This window comes from Olea europaea, chromosome 11 (genome assembly GCF_002742605.1).
Source record: "Olea europaea var. sylvestris chromosome 11, O_europaea_v1, whole genome shotgun sequence".
NCBI lineage: Eukaryota > Viridiplantae > Streptophyta > Magnoliopsida > Lamiales > Oleaceae > Olea > Olea europaea.
In genome coordinates, this window is record NC_036247.1 from 17,035,832 (window position 1) to 17,057,834 (window position 22,003).

Genomic DNA, 22,003 nt, shown 5'->3' on the forward strand with positions numbered 1-22,003 from the left:
TTTGGGGGGGGGGGGGGGGTTCCCTTAAGAACCAAAAGTTAGAATTGGGCAATAATGATAGTTGATTTTTTTTTATTATTTATTAAAATAGAGTTCAAACAATGATCGAACAATTGATAGAGTGAGAGTTGAAATTATTTTGTCATTTTTTATATTTAATTTGAAAAATCTTTAAAAAATTTTATTCATCATACATGTGAGATTATTTGAAATTTTTTGGAAATTGTTATTTATTATATATATGATATTTGTGAATCTATGATAGTGATCATGTGTATGTGTTTTTGTATAATACATAAATTTTTTTGTAACTTTTTAGTAAATTTAATTGTGTCCCACTAATTCCAAATGTCTGCGTCCGCCACTGGTGACGTTGTAGATGACCACCCTCAATTTCCTCGAAACATGGCGTATGGCTCGCCTTCTAAGGAGCGTCTCAAGGGTGCGCCTGTTTCAAGAAATGATGATCGTAGTAGTACTGATGAATCGGATGATGACAATTATGACAGGCATGGGGGATATGGAGGGTCGTACTCGCCTAAGATGGTACGTACTAAACCCGAACATGACACTGATTATGCTTCCGATTCCCCAAAAGCCGGTGGGAATCCTTCTTTTAGATTTCCTGCTGGTAGAAAACCGCATCACAAATTTCCTGCTCAAGATCCACGCTATGAAACGAAAAATAATACAGCATATGACAATGTCAAAGGTAAGACGTCTGAAATTTCAAAGCCTAAATATGAACAGCAACAAGAAGTTAATCCACATCCCACGACACGTCCAGGGAAAGAGGACCGTCAAGAGGTAATTAACTGCAGAGAGGCTTGTAACCGTTATGGAGGCATATTTGTAGATCAGCCAAAACAGGGGAAGGAGGAATACAAAAGAACAATTAACTGCGTAGAGGCTGCAACGAAATACAATGGCATCTTTGTGCGTAATCCTGTGCCTAATCCAGTGCCTAAACCTAAATAGAATGTGGTGTTTCGAATAATATTGGTATCTTACTTTCCCTCACTTAAGAAAGTGGTGTACTTAGGTTGTCTTGTTATGAGAAAGTCCTGGTACTAATAGTGTTGTGTGTCCTACTTCATGTTTGGAAGATAGCATATATAATGCATGCCTTCTACTTGAGTAACTTTGTGCACTCACTTGCCTTTTATTCATGATTTTTGGAATTACATATGTATATCTCATTTTAACATCAAAGCTGCCCTCCCAGAAGCACGCAAAGACAAGACGAACCATATATCTATTGAATCTTTTAAAGTAAGCATGTGGCCATGCACACTGCTCGGCCATAGATCTAGTCAAGTTCTAACCTTTTAATATGAAATTCATTCTTATTAGGTAAAGCCACTTTGCCAAATAGATGTAGACAGATGTTTTAACATAATGGGTGTTGAGAAAATTAGTGTTTTGAAAAGTGTAAAGCGTAGCTAGGCATGAAGTTGAAATTTCTAACTTTACAAGCATAAGCGAACTCAGACAAAGTTTAAGCATAAAAAAAGCTTTTCTTACTTATAATATTATTTTTAATTTTTAATCATTTTGAAAATTATTTAAAAATTAAAATAATACATATTAAACATCTAAAATTATAAAATACAATATTTATTTAATAACTCCTACCATTAGTCAATTATACAATTTTTAATTTTTCGAAATGCAAAACTTAGAATATTTTTCTTAGTTTTAATATTCAATTAGACAAGTCCTACTTAATAGATTTATAAAAACTTTATACCTGCTTTTGGAGCTTGTAATAAAATGAGTCTCAAAATAATAATTACATAATGTAGATAACACCAAAATTTAAATATTGTTTAGCTATTTAAATAAAGTCATTTTAATTTTGTACAAATAAAATCTTTTAAAAACCTGAAATTAATGTGAAATGATAAGTTTTTTTAAAAATAATAATAATAAGCTAAAGTCAAATAAAACATTTTGAAAAAATATACATAAAAAAAACTAATAAAGTGCATCTATGGAAGACGGAAGAAATAAAGGAAACAATTTATTTGTTTAAGAATTAAAAAAAAAAAAGCGTCTAGGTGCGAAGCGAGGCGTTTTGCCCAAGTTTCGAGCCTAGGCACGTTTAGGTGAACTTTTTAGAACAGTTGGCAAATTATGATTGGATGAAAAATTTGACTATATCTTAAACAGTTTAATGAGATAATCTAAACCTCTCTGATACTGCAGCATGATTGTTCTTATTAGCACTGCCTTCCTTCTTTTCGCGGTAACTAGGAGAATTACTTCTCTGATTATACTCTTCTAAGTAAATAATTCGAGCTATTGACTAATATTATACAAACTAGTTCATCAAAAAGACTAGTTTGAAAATGGCATTTTGGGCCTCTTAAAACTCTCATGCATGCTTGCCGATTAGCAAACCAAATCAGAAGCCCATGACTGTGCCAAATGAGATTGAAATATTTATAAAACAAAAAATATGAATGAAAATTGGATTATACCACAATCATTACCAAAGCTACCAAATACCATTTTTTATCATCATCTATCTCAATAGTTCGCAAATGACGCATCAAAATGATTAAATGGAAATCGCTAGATATTGGATGGATGGATAAAACTAGACTCAAATGACTCCTCGAAGAGTAACTCAGGACTGTACCCTTTTTTAAATTCGATGCTTTACTTTCAGCTCAGAGAATTTACTTCTTCGATTGTTCAAAGATGTTTTTGTCACTCTTATGTATGTCAACAATTGCGTATAGTATTGAAAAAAGATTATACTTGGAATAACTGGCCACACCCAATTGATTTCAAGTTTATAATTTCCACATTTAGATCCTGTCTAGTTGTGCTTTTTTTGTCAAAATTCATCAAATTATGATAAAATATTATTGTTAGAGCTCATTGATATCCGACAAGTTATTAAAAAAAAACCCTTAGTTGTAAGGTGTATTTATTGTGCATTGTCAAGTATGTCCTCTGAGAACAGTCAAATATGATGACGGAGAAAATATATATAAGTAATTCAAACAACTACAAGGGTAATATAGACTATTTCCTTAATAAATATCGTTTCAAGTGTTAATTGATTGATAAGGCAATCAAAAATTGCAGTAGAATGGGACACATGTGCACTTGCCAATGATCAAGACTTTGCTTAAGTTTTTCTAAAATCGCTCCCAAAAAGAAATTGCTTGCTATTTTTTGAATTTGTGAATTTATTATTTTAGGCAATTGTCGAGTTGAATATCATATTTATTAATTGGTCAAGATACCTGACTAGTGATGGCGTGCAGGCACGACAATTAACCTTGTATTCTTGTGTAAAATTAAAAAATTCTAGATATTAATTTAGATATGTATAAAAAAAATTATATTGTTTAAATTATGATCAAAAAGGAAAAATTATAATAAAATATGGAAAACTCAGCATTTTATTTATTTTCAATGTAAGGATGGTAACGAGACAGATATGAGACAGGTCGACCGTTCTCACCACTTTTCCGTAGGATATTTTTGTCACTTTATACCGTAGTCATACCTTATTTTTTTATACTTTTAATTTTTATGTCTTTAGTTAACAAATATTATTAATTTTTTTACAAATTGTTAAGAACAATTTATGTTCTCTTTAAAAATAATGATAAATATTTTATTTTTGCTTGATAAAAAACTTAAATTTGAATTTTTTAACTTTAAAAGGGACAAATAGGAGGGTAGAGACTATGTTTACCATACCCGCTTCATCGCAATGATCTCCACCCCATCCCAGTCTTGTTTACTCGATTAGGCTAGGAATCTTCACCCTATTCAAGGCGGGGCCCAACAAGTATTGGATTGAACAAGTTTTTTTTGTCGTACCTATTTTAGTTTGTGCTATCAAATGTGATTATAAAATATCAGTATTACCCTATATAGTAACTACAGCATATATATTTTTATGTGTGTTGGCTGTGTTATATTTTAATTATCAGCTCTGCTTCTTGTCTAAGGTGGGGGACAGGCTCAAAAACAGGGCGCCATGTCTATTGGCCGACAGCCGACCCTCCAATAGGGGGCGCCATGTGCGCCCTGTTTTTTGCCATGTCCCCAAACCTGGACGTTTGGCTTTGTCCTTTAATTATTGGTTGGGAGGGAATAAAATAAAACCCTAGAGGTGGAGGAAGGTTTCATGACATGGAATATAACCATCAACGTGGCGCCCTGTATTTTGCCCTGTCCCCAACCCTGGACGTTTGGCTTTTTCCTTTAATTATTGTTTGGGAGGGAATAAAACCCTAGAGGTAGAGGAAGGTTTCGTGACATGGAACATAACCATCAAGATCTAATTTGATAGTTTTACATGACTGTACTAATATCTAATGGCCCCAACAAGAATATTAAAATATTTTAGAACAAAAATCTAACTAGAAACATTTACGAATCAATAAAAGTATCTATGCAATCAACTATGCAGATCTCTCAATGTGATCCCTGTTTGTTTGTTTCGAAAATACGTCTAATTAAAAATCCACTATGAATGTTCATTACTTTTCATAATTCTGCTAGTGCAATTAAAATCTTGAAATTGGACATGGTCATGTTAATAGCTCACTCATTTAAAAACTCGTTTCTCTTCAATAAATAATTTTCCATGTAAATCCAATTTTTATTTTTATTTTTTATAACTTTTAACAATACATTTCTCAAAAAATCACTATTACAAAATCTATTCTCTTAAAAAATAAGGCTCTAAAATTGTGGCTGAGGGTTTTGTTTAAGCGTTCGAGCACATCTTTAGTTAATTTAGATTATGAACCTAGTTAATAAGGTAAATATCTCCAGGAAATTCTCCATTTTTAAAGATCATATTTTGCAAATTAGAAGATAAAATTTTTTAAATACTCCAATAGGTTCTTTATCTTTAGCACTTAGCGTCTGTCTCGAAGTGATACTCAGCAAATAATAATCAAAATTTTTATCGTGATAATTTGAGTCACCCACACTTATTGACCAAAATTTACAAAATTACCTATATATCCCTTTCGACGTTTAATTCACTTTGTTTGGAAGGACATTTATGGTAATTTACCAAATGAGCTATTCAGTAAGTACGACTGACTACATTTCCAACGATCCAAAATTTGATCAAAATCGTGTGAGAATCGCCTCCCAGACAGAGGCTTCATTTTACTACTCACAGAAAATATTTATTATTTTTTCCTATATGTTGTTTTCACTAATTTCCCTCCAAAATATTACAATATTATTCTCTATTGAAAATTGAAAATATTTTGAATGCATTTAATTATAGATAATAGATTTTGACTATTTAAATTTGGAGACTCAAATTCACTCTCTATTTTAAAATATTAGTTTAAAGAGTTTCTTAGAGTATCTTCAAGAGACTATATTTTTAAAAAGCATATTCTATCACTTGGAGAGCATTTATAAATCTAGAGAGTTAAAATTTTTAAATACTCTAACAAGCTCTTTATACTTAACACTTAATTTTATTAAATCCAAAAATATTTATTATTTTTCTATCTTTTTTTTTAAGTAGCTTTTCTTTAGATTATTTTATTATTTTTCTACATTGAAAATTGAAATATTTGGAATGCATTTAATTTTAGAAAGTGACTTACCACTCACTAAATTAAAATGTTAATTTAAAGAGTCTCTTGGAACATGATTTTAAGAGTTGACTATTTAAAATATAGAGCTTCTCATATTTAAAGGGTCTCTTGACTATGCTTTTAAATAATAATTTTAAAAATTGACTCTTTAAAATAAAATGTATTTTATATTGAAATAGTCACTTGAAAATACAGGTGGAAGAAGAGTGGTGATCCACCAAATGCCTATATTCAACTCTCTTTTTCCGACTAATAAAATGCCCTTTTTAGGGAGGTAAAGTTGCTAACTACATAGTTGTTTCAATATTTACAATTTATAACATATGACTAACTTTTATTAGTAAAAATTAATCAAATATGAAAAATAAATATAACACCCTTTCCTCCCATTTCAATTTTTCCCCCTCAGAATTTATATACAGTCACTATTCAAATTGTATTACTTGTGATTTTAATATAAGAACGTGTGATTAAAAAGAATGAAGAAAAATATATTTTGATAAAAATACGAATCAAACGGGGTTAGGGGCCTAAAGTTGAGCCCAAACGGAGGCTCTATACGCCAGATAATATAATGACTATTTTTTTTAAAAGGAAAGACAATATAATCAATCTTCATCCTTATTTGTCCATTTTAACATATTAAATTGTTAGATGCAGTAACATTCATTGCCACATTTTGTACGAATAAATATTTTGTACAGAAACCATCAATAACTAGAAGGCATACTAATTACTAGATGTTGAAGATAAGAAGTCGACGAATAAAAGTTAGAGGCATAAATGCTAATGTTAAAAATTCAAGGACTATAAATGCAATTAGAATGTGATGCTAATATAATCCTCGTTTAGGTAAATTGTAATTTTGAAATTGGAGTGTGTAACATGTAAACACATAAATTTTCTCAATTTTTATTTGATATTTTCTTGTCTTTTTGCTCATATTAGAAATTTGAATCCTATAAAGAGGAGAAATTCTCAAATTAGAGCTTGTTTGATACAGCTAAAAGATAATTAAAATCAATTTTTTAACCGTTTTTCATTATTACAGTCGTCATTTTTGAATTACTCACGGATAGACTCACTTTATCTTTAACGATCAAAAAATCAATTATTAAAATTCTTACCAAACAAGCACTAAATCCAAGCTAACATGACAATCTCGTTCAATTTAACAACTATTCTGAAAAAACAATTGTCTCATTTTACTAATACGTTAAGAACAAATCAAGAATTAAATATTTATTAAAATGGTCTCACAGGTAATTGAAAACAACATTTGATTTTAATCCAATTTTTTGTCCTAATTATGGGACGTATTGATCCAAGAAATTTAAGCAATTTCTTCAAACATAACAAGAAAGAAATTTGTAGTGCATGGAACTTTAAGAGTGTCACTACGCCGTGATTGAGAGGCAAAGAATTATTATATTCATCCCCATTACAAATAATTTAATTATGAAATGTCAAGACCTTCAACATTCGATCCAAAAAGAATTAAATATTAAAATTGACTGACTCGAGAGTTAAAACAGATTTCATTCTCACGCAGTGGGGATTATTAATGATAATTTACAAGCCTTTTTTTTTTAATTTTTAGAAGGAGAAATAAATGTATGCACATATCAAGTGAAGAGTAATCACGTGTTAACAGTTCTAAAGTCAGCATTCAAAATAAGGCCCAGTTTGGTACTGATTTATATCAAATTTTAATCTAAGTCAAAGTCAAAGTCAAACAATCAATTTTAACCACATAGTTTATAGATTCCACAACATTTTAAAAACTTTTATCAAAATGTATTGAAAATTTAACCTTCATTTGGCTCCCATTTTGTGAAAATAAAAATGGGTGGAGTAGTGGGTTTTTGGAAAAATGAGTGATTGAAAGAGAAAGAAAAAATTTTGATTTACGTGTAATATTATTTTATAAAAGATTGTGTAGTTAAAAACAAAAAAATATAATGGAATGGAAATTGATGGGGGCCAAACGAGAACTTAATTTTAATACCTACCGCCAAGTAAAAAAGGAAAAAATTGAAGTCCTGTGACGCAAAATACATTTTGTGAGAAATAGTGGGCCGCGTTTGACGGTTTCACAGGAGACGCGCCATGGCATTTTTCCCCTCTAGAATAGAATATTCGACGAACTTGAGTGTGAGACGCAAAGGAGCATTTTGGATACTAAATTCGAATCCTGCCAGAAATTAGCACCATTTATTAGTTCCCCATTCAAAACCGACTTTATTGACCATCGTTGAACCATAAATTCTTATATTAAAAAGGAAAAAAAAATTAAAAGGTAAGCTGATAAAGTCTCTCTTTAATTAGATTGTTGTGGGCTGCCTCTTTATTATGGTATTGGGCCTATCGGCTCTGCTGTGTTGGGCCATCGGGTCTTAACCTTTGAAATAAAACGCATCTGTTGAAACACGATTTTTCTTAAATTGGATGGTTAATTCAGGCCCTAGATCTGGCATATTCTAGACCGTTGGATCTGAACGTTTGGATGGACTATATATCGTCTCTTGTGACCCTTCGTTGAGATTGGCAGTGAATATTCTAGGATTTTCTCTTTGTCTCATTCTAAGTGTTTTGTATACTCTTCATCTTCTTCGAGTTTTTTGTTCAATTTTTGTAAAATCTTTGTGATGTCTGGATTGTATTTAGTATACAAGTATAGAAATTGTAAGGAGAGTAATTTCTATAAAGGGAGGCGGTAGCAAACTGAAAGTGAAGAAATATGTGATTTTTTCATACATTCTTGTATCGATTTTTTGTAGTTCTTAGTGGATTCGAGCATAATCTACTACATAGATGCTCAACAAGTGAATAAGCCTTTGGCTGAACATCCAGGCCCTAAGGGGTGAAAATTCTTGGTGTTCTTACTTTTTTGCAAATTTTAGTTCTTCTGCTAATCATTTTTAAACAAATTGATCCTAAGACCAACTAGTGGTATCAAAGTCCTTTTCTTTAAAGAGTAGGGGTTAAAAGTTTTAAAACCTAGAATTGCATATTTGAACGGTTTTTGAAATCTTTTGAGTTTTTTTGAAAACAAATTGGGTTTTCTAAAGCTTCTGGTTGAGATTTACCTTCGATCCAATAAAATATTGGATCTCTAGAAACTTCGTAATATTGTTAGTCTTTGATTTGAAAAACTAATGTGTTTTTTACTGAGTTCTCGAAGTTTTGGTTTCCTACTCATTGCTGAGTTGTGTGTTTTTTAGAACTTGTTCTAAGTGACGGTGAGTCAACTTGACTCACCCCGATTCCTACTAGTTTTTCTATGACTCACTATTTAGTCACTGAGTTGCTATCACTCGTTGGTTTCTTGTGCAATACTCTGGATTCTTGAACCGGTTCTAGTATTTCCATACTATTTTCATTCTAAATCATTGAGGTTTCAGCTCTAGTATAGTTCCCTTACTCCTCTTATTTTTCAGTCAATTATTAAACTATTTGCTGTCTATTTTGACTTGGTTATTAAGGTAATTGATCTACTGCTACTTTCCTTTATCCAAAATCTCCTGCGATGATACGAAAATCTAAGGGGGGTAGTGGATTTACGGGTCATCATTCCTTAGACCTATCAAAATTGGCAGCTAGAGTTAGAGGTATACCTCTATAAGATTACAAAAATTTAGGGTTTCTATTTTGTGGTCTAAACTGCACAATCTTCTCTCGAATGATATACATATCATTAGCTCATAATCATTCATTAACCATTTAAATGAAAATGCAATAATAAAAATAGTAAAAATATATTAAACAAATAACTCAATATTAAAGAGCAAATATCAAAATTAATTAAAAACTAGGTTAAATTAATAATATAAATCCCAACACAATAAATTAACCTATATTATATAAATGATAAAAGGAGAATATTTGACATAAAACATTACAAATAGGAAACAATAATGAAGAAAAGACAAGAGTGAAAATAAAACCCTTTTGAATTTGAATTATTGATGGCTCGATCTTGATTTTCTCCAACTATTTCTCCCCCCAAATGTATTCTCCTAGTGTTCTTGGTTGTTCCCAAAATCCAAGAAAAATAAAAGAGATGAAGAAATAAAAAGATAAGATAAGAAAAAATGAAGAAGAAAAGATGAAGAAGAATGGTAGAAAAGGGTGAAAATGGTGTTTAAAAATGATAAAAACCGTCCAAGCCAAATTACAAGAGTCCTTGAAAAATTAAAATGTGCGCACAGGTCCTGACTTGCAACCTAAGGCGTGCGCCTAAACCCTTTGATTGCCCTCTGTTACTCAAAATTGGGGCTAAGGCGCCTTAACCTTCTTTTTCCTTCCTTCAATTTGATCTCCCCAATAATTGCATGGTTGGTCCTTCAACTTTGATTGCATCTAATTGGGTCCTCAAATTTTGACTTTCATTTCAATTTTTCCCTCTATAAATTGCATCCAAGGTCCTTCAACTTTCTACACTTGTTCATTTTGTCCCCCAACTTCACATTTTTGCACAATTTTAGTCATTTTATCATTATTTTGCCTTGTTCTCATTCCATTGATGATTTTTGACTTACAAAAGCAAATGTTACATAATTGTGAAAGTAATTCCACTCATTTCATCAATAATAAACATATTTAGATATTAAATAAGTGTGTGAAACACACTTATCACACATATTCACTCCTCTATGTATTTATTATGTCGAACTTTATTTATTACAGTTTTTATTATGGAAAATATAAATATACCATTTGGTCCCCCAGTTATTTTGTCAATTTGGAGTAAATTGCCCAAATGGTCATTGAACTTTGCAAAAAGGTTTCAAGGGGTCACTGAACTTTAAAAATCACATAAATGATCATTGAAGTTTGTAAAAGGTTTCTACGAGTTCATTGAACTTTAAAAATCACCTAAATGGTCACTGAATCTTACAAAAGATTTCTACGAGGTCACTGAACTTTGCAAAATATTTCCACGAGGTCACTAAATTCAGTGATCCCTAGGAAACCTTTTGCAAAGTTCAGTGATCATTTAGGTGATTTTTAAAGTTCAGTGATTACGTATAAATCTTTTGCAAAGTACAGTAACCATTTAAGTGATTTTTAAAGTTCAGTGACTATTTGGACACTTCACTCGTCAATTTGAGTCAAACTTCTAATTTTAGGATTGACTAATAGATCAATGGACTCATTTTGTCCAATGGATTTCGATTACAATCAAAGCGAAAGGTTTGGAATCGCGACCGCAAAAATAAAACATTAAGATAAGTATGTAACGGATTGAAAAGTTTCGAACATCAATTTTCCCTATTTTTAACATGCAAACCTATTCATCTAATTAAAGAAACTAAGAAAGTAACTCGGGACTCCTTAAGACCTTAACTAAATAATTATTTAGTTGTATATTGAAAATCACTAATAAGTAATAACAAATCGATGTATGAGCTTCCCATCTAACCATGGTTAATTTGTGTTAGGTGAGTTTGACTAGTCTGGTTTGGTTGGCCGTTGGCGTTTGTGTTGCTTCCTCAACCCCCGTGGGGGAACTTCGCTTTCTTGCTTTTTTTTTCTGCGGTGTGTGTCCGTATAAAATGCATATATCTGTCTCTCATTTCTTAGAAGTCAGAGTCCCTCCAAACGTACCTAGAAACTCTCAACAAAATTCACCTAACAGCAACACTCATTAACAAAGAGAGAGGGAGCCTCTAGAGAACTCATAATTTTTCTTCAAATTTTCTGAACTTGTTTAGAATTTTTTGGCTGATTTTGTTGTTGGCCAAAGGGTCCATAATTCTTGAGTTGTATAAAAATCTAGCTCAAACAATTGATAATTCATGGATTCCACTTCAGAGAAGCTCTCTCCCTTCGATTTGATGACGGCTATCCTAAAAGGCGTGAAATTCGACCAATCGAATGGGTCATCGGAGGTGCCGCCGGCGTTGGTAACGATGCTGATGGAGAACAGAGACTTGATAATGGTGCTTACCACCTCCGTGGCAGTGCTGATCGGGTGCGTCGTGGTACTAGTGTGGCGTCGGACTGCGGGATCGGCAAAGAAGGCCGTGGAGCCGCCGAAGCTGGTCATCCCCAAGGCCGTGGCTGAGCCGGAAGAAGTGGACGATGGGAAGAAAAAGGTCACCATCTTCTTCGGGACCCAAACTGGTACTGCTGAAGGCTTTGCTAAGGTAAACAAGTTATTGTTCCGTGAAGAGAAATATGAGGGGAAGGGTAAATTTTTAGGTGAAAAAGTAGTAATAATTGAATTCCGAGTCTCTCCTAAAAAAAGGGCTTCACTTGGATTCATGGAAGATGCTAAGTCGAACATGAGAATTGACAAAAATGGTCTGGTCAATATTGGAAATATGGTGAAGGACATGACGCTTTTAATTAGCTAGTTTGTGTTTTGGCTGGATGATTCAAGGGGCCGTATAATTTTGATATTAGATTCTAAACTATGTTTGAGTAATTCAGATCAATGTGGATATTGTTATGTAGGCACTTGCCGAAGAAGGTAATGCTAGATATGAGAAGGCCAAGTTTAAAGTTATTGATTTGGTGAGTTTTTAGTATCTAATTTTCCTCTTTTTAACTAAACTGCTTGTGGTTTTGCTTATTTTACTAGTACAGACTATATAGATGTGATCTGGATGTTTTCTAATGTGATAGGATGATTATGCTGCTGATGATGAAGAATATGAGGAGAAGTTGAAGAAGGAGACTTTCACATTCTTCTTCCTCGCTACGTAGGTCCCTTAAGTTTTGTTTATTCTTTTTTGTTTGTGTATGTCCTAGTTTTCTGGTGATGAATTGTTTGAATCAATTTAATTATTTAGTCTTGAGCTTGCAAATGTGTGTGTGCCAATTCTGATAATTAATGAATCTTTTGGGTGTATGTAATTTATTAATTATGGTGATGGTTGGTTGGTTGCAGATATGGCGATGGTGAGCCTACTGACAATGCAGCAAGGTTCTACAAATGGTTTACAGAGGTAAAATATTAAAATAGATGGTTAGTTACTTGGGTTTTTCATATCGGGTAAAAATTGGAGTCAGTTTCTGAGTATGTGTGGTGCAGGGGAAAGAGAGAGGGGATTGGCTCAAGAATCTCCAGTATGGAGTATTTGGCCTTGGGAACAGGCAATATGAGCATTTCAACAAGGTCTCAGATATATCTAGCTTCTGCTTTTCTTAAGTTACACAAATTTTCATTTATTGGCAGGTGAGCGTTATATATTTTTCTGTTGATTCACTGTTCACTAAAATTTTGTTTGTTTGCTTCATGGATTAACAGATTGCAAAAGTAGTTGATGATCTGGTTGCTGAGCAAGGTAGGTTTTCATTGAGATCTATTCTTAAGTTAAAAATTCAATGCTAATTGCAGCCCCTAGAGAAATTTATATAAACTCCATTTTCTCAATCATGTATTTGATAGTGACTTTGAGTAATCAAGATTTGGTGTACATCTGATAAGGTGTATTTCACAAGTGTTTTTGCCATTATGGAGTTGTTTGGTACCCATTTTTTTCAAAATGCATTTTTCTCTCTCTTCTTTTCAACCACACATTCTTTATTAATATAATATTATATGTAAATCAAAAACATTTCCTTATTTTTCAAACACACATTTCCCATCAATTTACTATTCAAAAATGTATTTTTACATAAAAATTGCTCCCAAACACCCCCTATAATTGGAAATCATCTTAGACCTTGTTTGATTTTGATTATTTGAGAATCAGTTCTCTCTCACATTCATTTTCAACTACACATAGTTCTTCCATGATCTTGCCTCTTACTTATTGCTTTCCACTTATTACCTGCTCTCTTTCTCATTCCAGGTGGAAAGCGTCTTGTCCCAGTGGGTCTTGGAGACGATGATCAATGCATTGAGGATGACTTTGCTGCATGGTACTGGGATCATGAATTATTAGTTATAAGTGATCAGATTCTATTATCTTAAAAGACAAGGGTAATGTCTTACTTTTTTTCTTTTGCGATATAGGCGTGAGTTAGTGTGGCCCGAGTTGGATCAATTTCTTCGAGATGAGGATGATGCCACCACTGCTACTCCATACACTGCTGCTGTATTGGAATATCGTGTTGTATTCCATGACAAACCAGATGCATCAGTTCTGGAGAACGGTTCTACTCATGCCAACGGGAATACTGTTTACGATGCTCAACATCCCTGCAGGTATCAAATGTGCTTGCTTTTCTCTGGGCTGTTCTTCTCTGTTAATTCTATCGCTAAATTTTTTTGAAGTTCCTCCTTGTGATGGTTACCTGAAATCTAATATGTATTTTGCTTGAAGAGCTAATGTGGCTGTGAAGAGGGAGCTTCACACTCGCGCATCTGACCGTTCTTGCACTCATTTGGAGTTTGATATTTCTGGCACTGGACTGTCGTAAGTTTCTATTTTACATCACCTAGCATATGTTTATTACTTTTCTTCCAGTGACTATTACATAGTATTTTTTTATTTACTCTAAATCTTATTCACTTTATCTTTCTTCTACTCCTCAGGTATGAAACTGGAGACCATGTTGGTGTGTATTGTGAGAATCTGATTGAAGTTGTCAAGGAGGCTGAACAGTTGCTAAATATGCCTCCAGATACTTACTTCTCCATTCACACTGATAAAGAGGATGGCACACCACTAAGTGGAAGCTCCTTGCCACCTCCCTTCCCTCCTTGCACTTTACGAACAGCACTGAGCCAATATGCTGATCTCTTGAGTGCTCCAAAAAAGGTACTCTGTATCTCTATATAAGTAATAATGTTCATTTTGGGTTGCCATGTGAGTAATTAGGCATTAATGCTTCATTTCACCTGTTTTCCAGTCTGCTCTAATTGCATTAGGGACTTATGCTTCTGATCCAAGTGAAGCTGACCGTCTTAGATATCTTGCATCCCCTGCTGGAAAGGTATGGATATGTTAAGTCCTTGTTTTGATGTTTAATTAAACCTAATTCATTATTCTGATGTAGCTATACCTGTTTCTTCAGGAGGAATACGCACAGTGGGTAGTTGCAAATCAGAGAAGCCTCCTTGAGGTCATGGCAGAATTCCCATCAGCCAAGCCTCCACTAGGTGTTTTCTTTGCGGCAGTTTCTCCTCGTCTGCAACCCAGATTTTATTCTATCTCGTCATCTCCCAAGTAAGTTGTTGCTTTGTGTTTCTTTTGATATTGTCTATTCTATTTTATTTTAAGTACATTTGCAGTTGGAGGTCTTCTTTGTAGATTGTACATATGGCTAACGAATGTCAATACTTCGTGATTAAACACGATTTCTTGTTTTCTCAAGTTTTTTATTCTCTGCTTTTCAGAACCCTTTCCTTCACGTCCTCATTTTCTGATTGTTCTTTGGCAGGATTGCACCATCTAGAATCCATGTAACTTGTGCATTGGTCTATGAAAAAACACCCACAGGACGAATCCACAAGGGTGTCTGCTCAACATGGATGAAGGTAACAATTTTGTTTTCAAATTGAATTTCTGGGTTGACATTGTTTGTTTAGACAGTACCAACAGCTTATCGTAAATGTATTTGCGTGTCATACATAATATTTTCCACATATCTTGACATTGAAAAATCTTACATAGTTGTGATAGATTCACTTTTCTAACTTGAATCTGTTATGTGTTAAGACTCACTCTGGCCTTTTTTTCCAGAATGCCGTGCCTTTGGAGGAAAGCCCCGACTGCAGTTGGGCACCAATTTTTGTTCGGACCTCTAACTTCAGACTCCCTGCTGATCCTAAAGTACCAATAGTAATGATTGGCCCTGGTACTGGCCTGGCTCCATTCAGAGGTTTCCTTCAGGTTTGTATGATAGCACTTCAAATTACAACTAATTGGTCCTTGTTACTTTTAATAGGATTCAAGCTGACAGGACAAGTATAACATTAATTTTACAGGAAAGATTAGCTCTGAAGAAATCAGGAGTGGAACTAGGTCCTGCCATATTATTTTTCGGATGCAGGAACAGTAAAATGGTTAGTGATTAATATCATACGTAAAATTTCTTCAGTCTTTTTAACACGTGTATTGTTTTTGTATGATAATTAGATATTTTTTAGATAAAATTTGTTATGTGATCAAAATATTAATGTTGGGTTTCTAAATTTATTGTCTGCTATTTACAGGACTACATATATGAGGATGAATTAAATAACTTTGTCCAAGACGGTGTAATTTCTGAGCTAATAGTTGCTTTCTCACGTCAAGGGCCCACAAAAGAATATGTGCAACACAAGATGACAGAGAAGGTGTGTGACCATTTTCATTGATTACTTTGATTTCTCTGCTTGCTTCGCAAAAAACTGCATATCAGGATTTTATTAACATATTTTCATTATGAGTTTCTTATTCCTTTCTCTAGATTCTTGTTAACATGTTTTGGTGCATTGCAGGCTTCATATATCTGGAACATGCTTTCTGAGGGAGGGTATATTTATGTCTGTGGTGATGCCAAAGGCATGGCTAGGGACGTACACCGAACACTCCACACAATTGCACAAGAGCAGGTATGTATCTCAACAAAATGCGTGGCTATTTTTCTTTCATAGGTTATAATGGTTCCTTTTTTTTGGAGATTTTATGAAACAGCTGCATTATTTAGTCGGTATTTATCATTTTCTTAAGCCATCCTGCCACCTATCCCCACCCATTCAAAAGCAATAATGACGAAAAAAGTGAAGTGAAGTGAAAAAAAATAAAAAGAAATTATGTGGATACTGAAGTGGAGAATCAAGAGATTGACGTGTCTGTACATTTAGTAGGGCATAACTGGTGGATTGTTTGGTGTCTAATCATTTCATGTAGTTGCTCCATCTGATGTGGATCATACTGCCTCTGAGGAGATTTTTAGGCTATGTTGGATAATTTCATACTGGTATAGATTACTCTAAAATTTCGATATCAGGTCTTTTTTAGGGTTGCAGTTTCCATGTAGGGGATGTGGGGAAAAAAAGTCTTGTACTCTTCTCCAGTATTATGGAGAAAAACATGGAGCAAGCAATTCGACATCTGCGTCTTTGTTTTGTGGGCTTTTCTGATTCGGTTTTACTTTTAGTCGATAAAACTAACAAGTCGTCTGCCTATTTCAGGGATCTCTGGACAGCTCGAAAGCTGAGAGCATGGTGAAGAATCTGCAGATGACTGGAAGGTATCTACGTGACGTATGGTGATTGTTCTTTCAATCGATCTTCTAAAACAGGGGATCGGAGGGTATTAAATCGCCTGTATTATACTTGTTAAGCACAATTTGTTGAATTAAGAAAATTTAGACTAGTAATGAGCAAAAACTATGGCCTTCTTCTGCCGGCCTGAGGAAAGGGAAGTGTGAATGTTATAAGAGTAGTTTAGTTCTTGTTACTCTTTGAAGTAGTTTGATCAAAGAGATTTTTTGGTACATGTAATTTTTATATATATGTATGATGCGAAAATAATTATTGTGATAATCTTCCTACTACGAGACTTGCATTTTGAAGTAATTTGTAATCCCATGGCCTTTTATCACCTCTAACTCGATCATTTTGCGATTCATTTATTTAATTAAATTTATACTTTAATGTGCTTCCTCATGGGTTTATTGATTTTATTTTTAATAATTTATTTGGTGCGTTCACAACTTTCATACGTGGATAACGGCGAAAGGACGAAGCTGCAGTGCCAAGGTGAGGGAACTCCCATGGGCTCCTCACAACACAAGGTGTGGGCATTTCTAGGGTATTTTTTAAAGAATAATGCTATTTGCAGTAATTCACTATAGCAGTCGTTTTACGTGATATACACGTGACATGTGATTATTTAATGTATTAATGAATAAAAAAATTACCACATTAATGTATCAAATAATCATCTGTCATGTGTATGCCACGTAAGGCGATTGTCGTATTGAGCGACTACGAATAGAATTACTCTTTTAAAAAATGTGATAGGCCCTGAATAGAACTTATGAAATGGGACCCACGGTGGAATTTGAGTTTGGAACTCTTCCTGACATCGTTTTCAACATTTTTTCTGAATTTTCCATTATAGCTGTGAAGTCTAATGATAAAAACCATTAACATCTTTGTTATGGTCAGAAAATGTGTCATACTTCATTTTTTTTTTGCAGTTCAAATTAGGTAGTAAAATTTATGGTCTATTTGATAGTGATTATGAGAATTAATTTTTTGATCGTTAAAGAGAAGTAAAAAAATGACGACTTTAATAGTGAAATAACGATCAAAAAATCAATTTTTTTGGATCAAAAATTGTTACCAAACAGACTACTTAGCTTTATAAATTTGAAAACTAGACATCTTTATATCATGAGGGATTGATTGTGTAGAGGGCAATCATTTTATTATTTAAATTTAGTTTTCAATTATTTGAAGTACTCCTTTCTTGATGATACTAGAATCAACTAGAAATGCAACTAATATTTCTAAGGGTTAAATTTCAATGATGGGTTTGGTGAGCACTTGCAAAATAAATGGAGTAGGCCCTTGGGAAAGGAGTGGGTGAGCGATAGGGAGTTGGAGCATTCTGATTCGATATGAATGTAATGCGACTTTATGCCTAATTATTTGTTGTTGAAATTAGATAGTATGCATTCTTCTAAGCTTTGAGTGTGACTTGGGAACCGAAGTCCAAGATCCAACATCAGATTTGCTTTAGATATGACATGTTGGAGTTTTCAATAAAATAAATAACAATTTTTCTGCTTGTACAGAAGCAGACGTGCCAGAATTCCATCAAATATTGACGTGGCAGCATTTGGTTGATCAATTTTTTTTTTTTTTTTTTTGGCTTTCTTTGACAGGATGGTACCGTGTATTCTGTGAAAATTCTAGCACTTCTAAATAAATAATCCTACAAACACGATTTTCAGAAGTTGTTAATATTATTTCAACTTTAAACATAACGAAAATGATCTCCTAAGCACCATGTTTAACTTATGTTAAACACTAGTGACATAGCACGATATTTAATTAGTGATGATTCACCAATTAAATGTGTCATGTTACACCGGTGCTTAGAAGATTATTTCTCTTCAACATAAAATAAGATTGACGGATTCATAATTTGGGTTTTATTTCGGGGGTTGCCAACAATAAAATTTTTGGGGTCAGTTTCATATTTCTGAAAAGTTGAGGGATAATTCTTTAAGCTTTTGTTCCTCGTGGCATTATTGTATGGGTTCATGGTTAGCTTCATGAATTATTTGTTTTTGGTAAAGCAAATGCAAGCTTAATTATTCATATTTTAATTTTATATGATTTTTAAATAGACTCCTAACTTTAGGCATCAATCGGTCCATTGAATATTTTTATATGTTCTTCATTTTCTACCTATCTTTTTCAATATTCATTGGTGACACAAAGTTTGGATATTCAATTGCAGATATACGTTTTTATATTTTCTTCATTTTAAGATAGAAATTAGTCAAAAATGACAAGTCCCGTGCCATAAAGATAGTCAAAATTTTGAATTCAAATTTTACGGGGTTCAATTCTCAACACTCACTTTTTAATAAGGATTAATAAATTAAAAATGGACATAATGATCAACAAAATATGAATTACCTTTTTCTTCTGTCTCGTTTAATTTTTTTTATTAGTTTTATTTTTTTTAATCTAACAACACATGTTGAATAAACTTTTAATAGATATGAGTTAAAAAAAATGTAAAATTTTAAAAAGTTGATAAAATTTGATGGTCTGTATTTTTCCCATGCTATTTCTCAATTGCTCTATTCCAATAGCTCGGGCACAGCATGCTTCAATTATTAAAATATATAAAAAGATGGCCAATTTTGCAGGGAGTCAACCAATGAAAAGTATACTAAAACAAGCACGCGTCACTCTGATAACCTCAATTATTTGAAATGTTTACAATAATTTAATTTTTATTTTTAAAAAATTTAATTCAATGGTACAAAATGACTTTCAATATATTTAAAAGTGCTATTGTTGGTGACCACAGGAATTGTTGGTGGTGGATGTTACTTGGGGATGGTCTGTCGTTTATCTGATTTTTGTTAGTCACAGTAATATAGTATGTTGCATATTCTTTTTGGTCAAATATAATGAGTAATTTGTGAAAAAATGGTTTGACATGATCGCTAATAGGGGTGAACGCGATTCGATTTGGACAGTTTGTACTATGTTTTCAACTCAAATCATTTTATGCGGTTTGAAATTTTTCCAAACCAAACCACATCATTTTATTTTTCAAACCAAACCATAATTTGCGGTTTGGTGCGATTTTAATCCACGGTTTACTTATCGACATTATAATAATATATTTGACATAAATTAACATATAAGTTTAAACGAGAACTAATAATATTAAATGTTAAATTACATTCATATTTTTCATGAAACCCATGAATACATTATTTTCAAAGCTACTTACTAAAAGATGTTAATAGAACAAATACATTTTTCTTCATTTTTATTTACATTTTCTTGTTTGACATTTATATTGTCATATATCGGTTAGTAAAGGTAGAGTTACATTCTACTATTATAGTTTGGTTAAAACTCTTTTTGTTTTGCTGGTTAGATATTAAATAAGGATTGTTGAATATATATTTTTTTCATGTCATATGATTTTTGGAATAATTCTAGTTTAGTTAAGATATCGTGTGAGGATATGTGTTGTGAACTTGTTAAATTATAAGCCAATAATGATGAACATAATTTACTTTCTATGATTATTCCAATAGGCTAATTGTAATTTGTATTGCTAAATTGGTATTTTTTCTGAAAAGTGAAAACTATTAAATTTTTAAGTTAATAAAATTAATGTTTTAGTTAAGAAATTTAAAAACGGTTCAGTTCGATTTTATGAGTTTTATGAAAATCAAAACTTAAATCAAACCATTTTAAAACAGTTTGGTTTGATTTGAGAAAAAACACGGGTCTACGTGGGTCCGAACCAACGATTTCAACTCAAAGATTTCGATTCGATTTGAGATTTCACGATTTTTTTTTGTGTGTAGTCCTAATTGCTGGTGGAAGGCGGTGGTGATGGTAGAAAACAATGTCAAACAAATTGATGTTAAAGTTTGAAATGTGGGTAACACATTAGCTCCCAAGAATAAGGTAACACGTGTTGCTCTCTATTTTTATGGTAATTCTACTTGATCTTATATTTTTTTCACTTGTTTTTGACTTGGTTGATAGCAGTGGTGGTAGGAGATAGTGATGGTCGAAAACAGTGCAAGACGGAATAATGTATAATGATAATACAATAAGTAACACATGTTACCCTGTAAAAAACATTTGTGTTACTCTAAGAATTAAAAATAAGTAGCATAAGTAACATATATGTTACCTTAAAATAAAAACACATAGCATGTAAAATAAGATTAGTGATGGTAAAAAACCAGTGTTGAAGTACTATATGATTTTAAGGTTGAACCCTGCTACTTGTACAGTTTTTTTGACAGATACTGATGTAGCGCTTCAATCCTTGATTTGAATTTCAAAGCATCTGTCAAGCTTACATCAAAATAATTCTGTACAAGTAACTTAATTCTTTAAGATTTAAGATGGATTATCACATTAACACGTGTTAACATGATAACATATATGTTAACATACCAATCATATAATAAAGAATACAATAACACTTGATCATACTTGTGCAACTCTAACCGACACACATCACGCTTGCTAATAGAGTACTAAGTAAGGTGAGAGTTCTAAATATTATTTTTTCATAATTAGTTACAGTTTCTAATACTTTTAATCATTTTCTTTTGAAAAGATAAAGGGAATTATATTAGAGTTTACACCGTCATAAATTTCATTAAAACATACATCAAACAGCCATCAAAATCGAATAGGTCTACCATCAAATTTTCCATAGCTAGCTTGATTATTGAATGCTTCACATGGGGCTAGATCCTCAACAAGTTTACATACTCCAAAAGTCATATTTTCCTCTGCATATCAGAAGAGTGCTCCACATTGATATCCTCCAGTAGTAAATGCAAAATAATATCAGAAACAACCTTGCAGTTCTTTAAGGTGGGCAGTTCAGAGGTCGCGAGTTCGATTCATGGTGCTCTTGAAAGGCAAGACTTTCTCCTGGAAGGCAGGATATTTCCTAGAAGGCAGGAGTTTCTTAGAAGGCAAGGCGCATACATAGGTTTGACTCGCTCGGTACTTTGGCAGTTCAGTAGGGGGGCTCTTGGACCCTATCTAGTTTGGAGCACAACTCGAGATTTGCCTGGTCTGCGTAAAGAGGGACTGGATCGTAGATCTCAGGATTAGTTGCTGTAAGATGGACACTTGGGTATAAAAAAAAATACAATAACACTTATATTAACACTATAAGTAACATAGGTAACATAAAAGGTAAATTCTTTTGATGTCATATTAAAAGTAACACAACAATATATATGTTACACTAACATGTAACCCACAAAAACGC

At 32.8% G+C, this 22,003-nt stretch overlaps 2 protein-coding genes across 3 annotated transcripts in view; both read left to right on the forward strand.

Annotated features, from left to right (window-relative positions):
* The window catches only part of LOC111403614, an 11,938-nt gene extending 10,750 nt beyond the window's left edge, over positions 1 to 1,188 (forward strand). Inside the window, exons 1-2 of one of the 2 annotated variants that reach the window (XM_023032182.1) lie at positions 294 to 712; positions 788 to 1,188. In XM_023032182.1, the coding sequence (XP_022887950.1) occupies positions 349 to 712; positions 788 to 978 (555 nt within the window). In that variant the 5' untranslated portion in view covers positions 294 to 348 and the 3' untranslated portion in view covers positions 979 to 1,188. Of the gene's footprint in view, positions 1 to 293; positions 713 to 787 lie in introns of those variants that run through there. The other variant, XM_023032181.1, reaches the window with a different exon arrangement.
* A 9,980-nt stretch (positions 1,189 to 11,168) lies between these two features.
* LOC111403616 (NADPH--cytochrome P450 reductase-like) lies at positions 11,169 to 17,096 on the forward strand. The gene is made up of 18 exons (XM_023032183.1): positions 11,169 to 11,752; positions 12,063 to 12,122; positions 12,234 to 12,310; positions 12,499 to 12,556; positions 12,643 to 12,726; positions 12,859 to 12,895; positions 13,406 to 13,475; positions 13,570 to 13,761; positions 13,880 to 13,972; positions 14,092 to 14,317; positions 14,409 to 14,492; positions 14,574 to 14,725; positions 14,940 to 15,036; positions 15,242 to 15,391; positions 15,487 to 15,564; positions 15,715 to 15,837; positions 15,982 to 16,095; positions 16,678 to 17,096. Exons 1-18 carry the CDS (start codon positions 11,402 to 11,404, stop codon positions 16,756 to 16,758), a joined length of 2,127 nt encoding a protein of 708 aa, XP_022887951.1. The 5' UTR covers positions 11,169 to 11,401; the 3' UTR covers positions 16,759 to 17,096.
* The last annotated feature ends 4,907 nt before the right edge of the window (positions 17,097 to 22,003 follow it).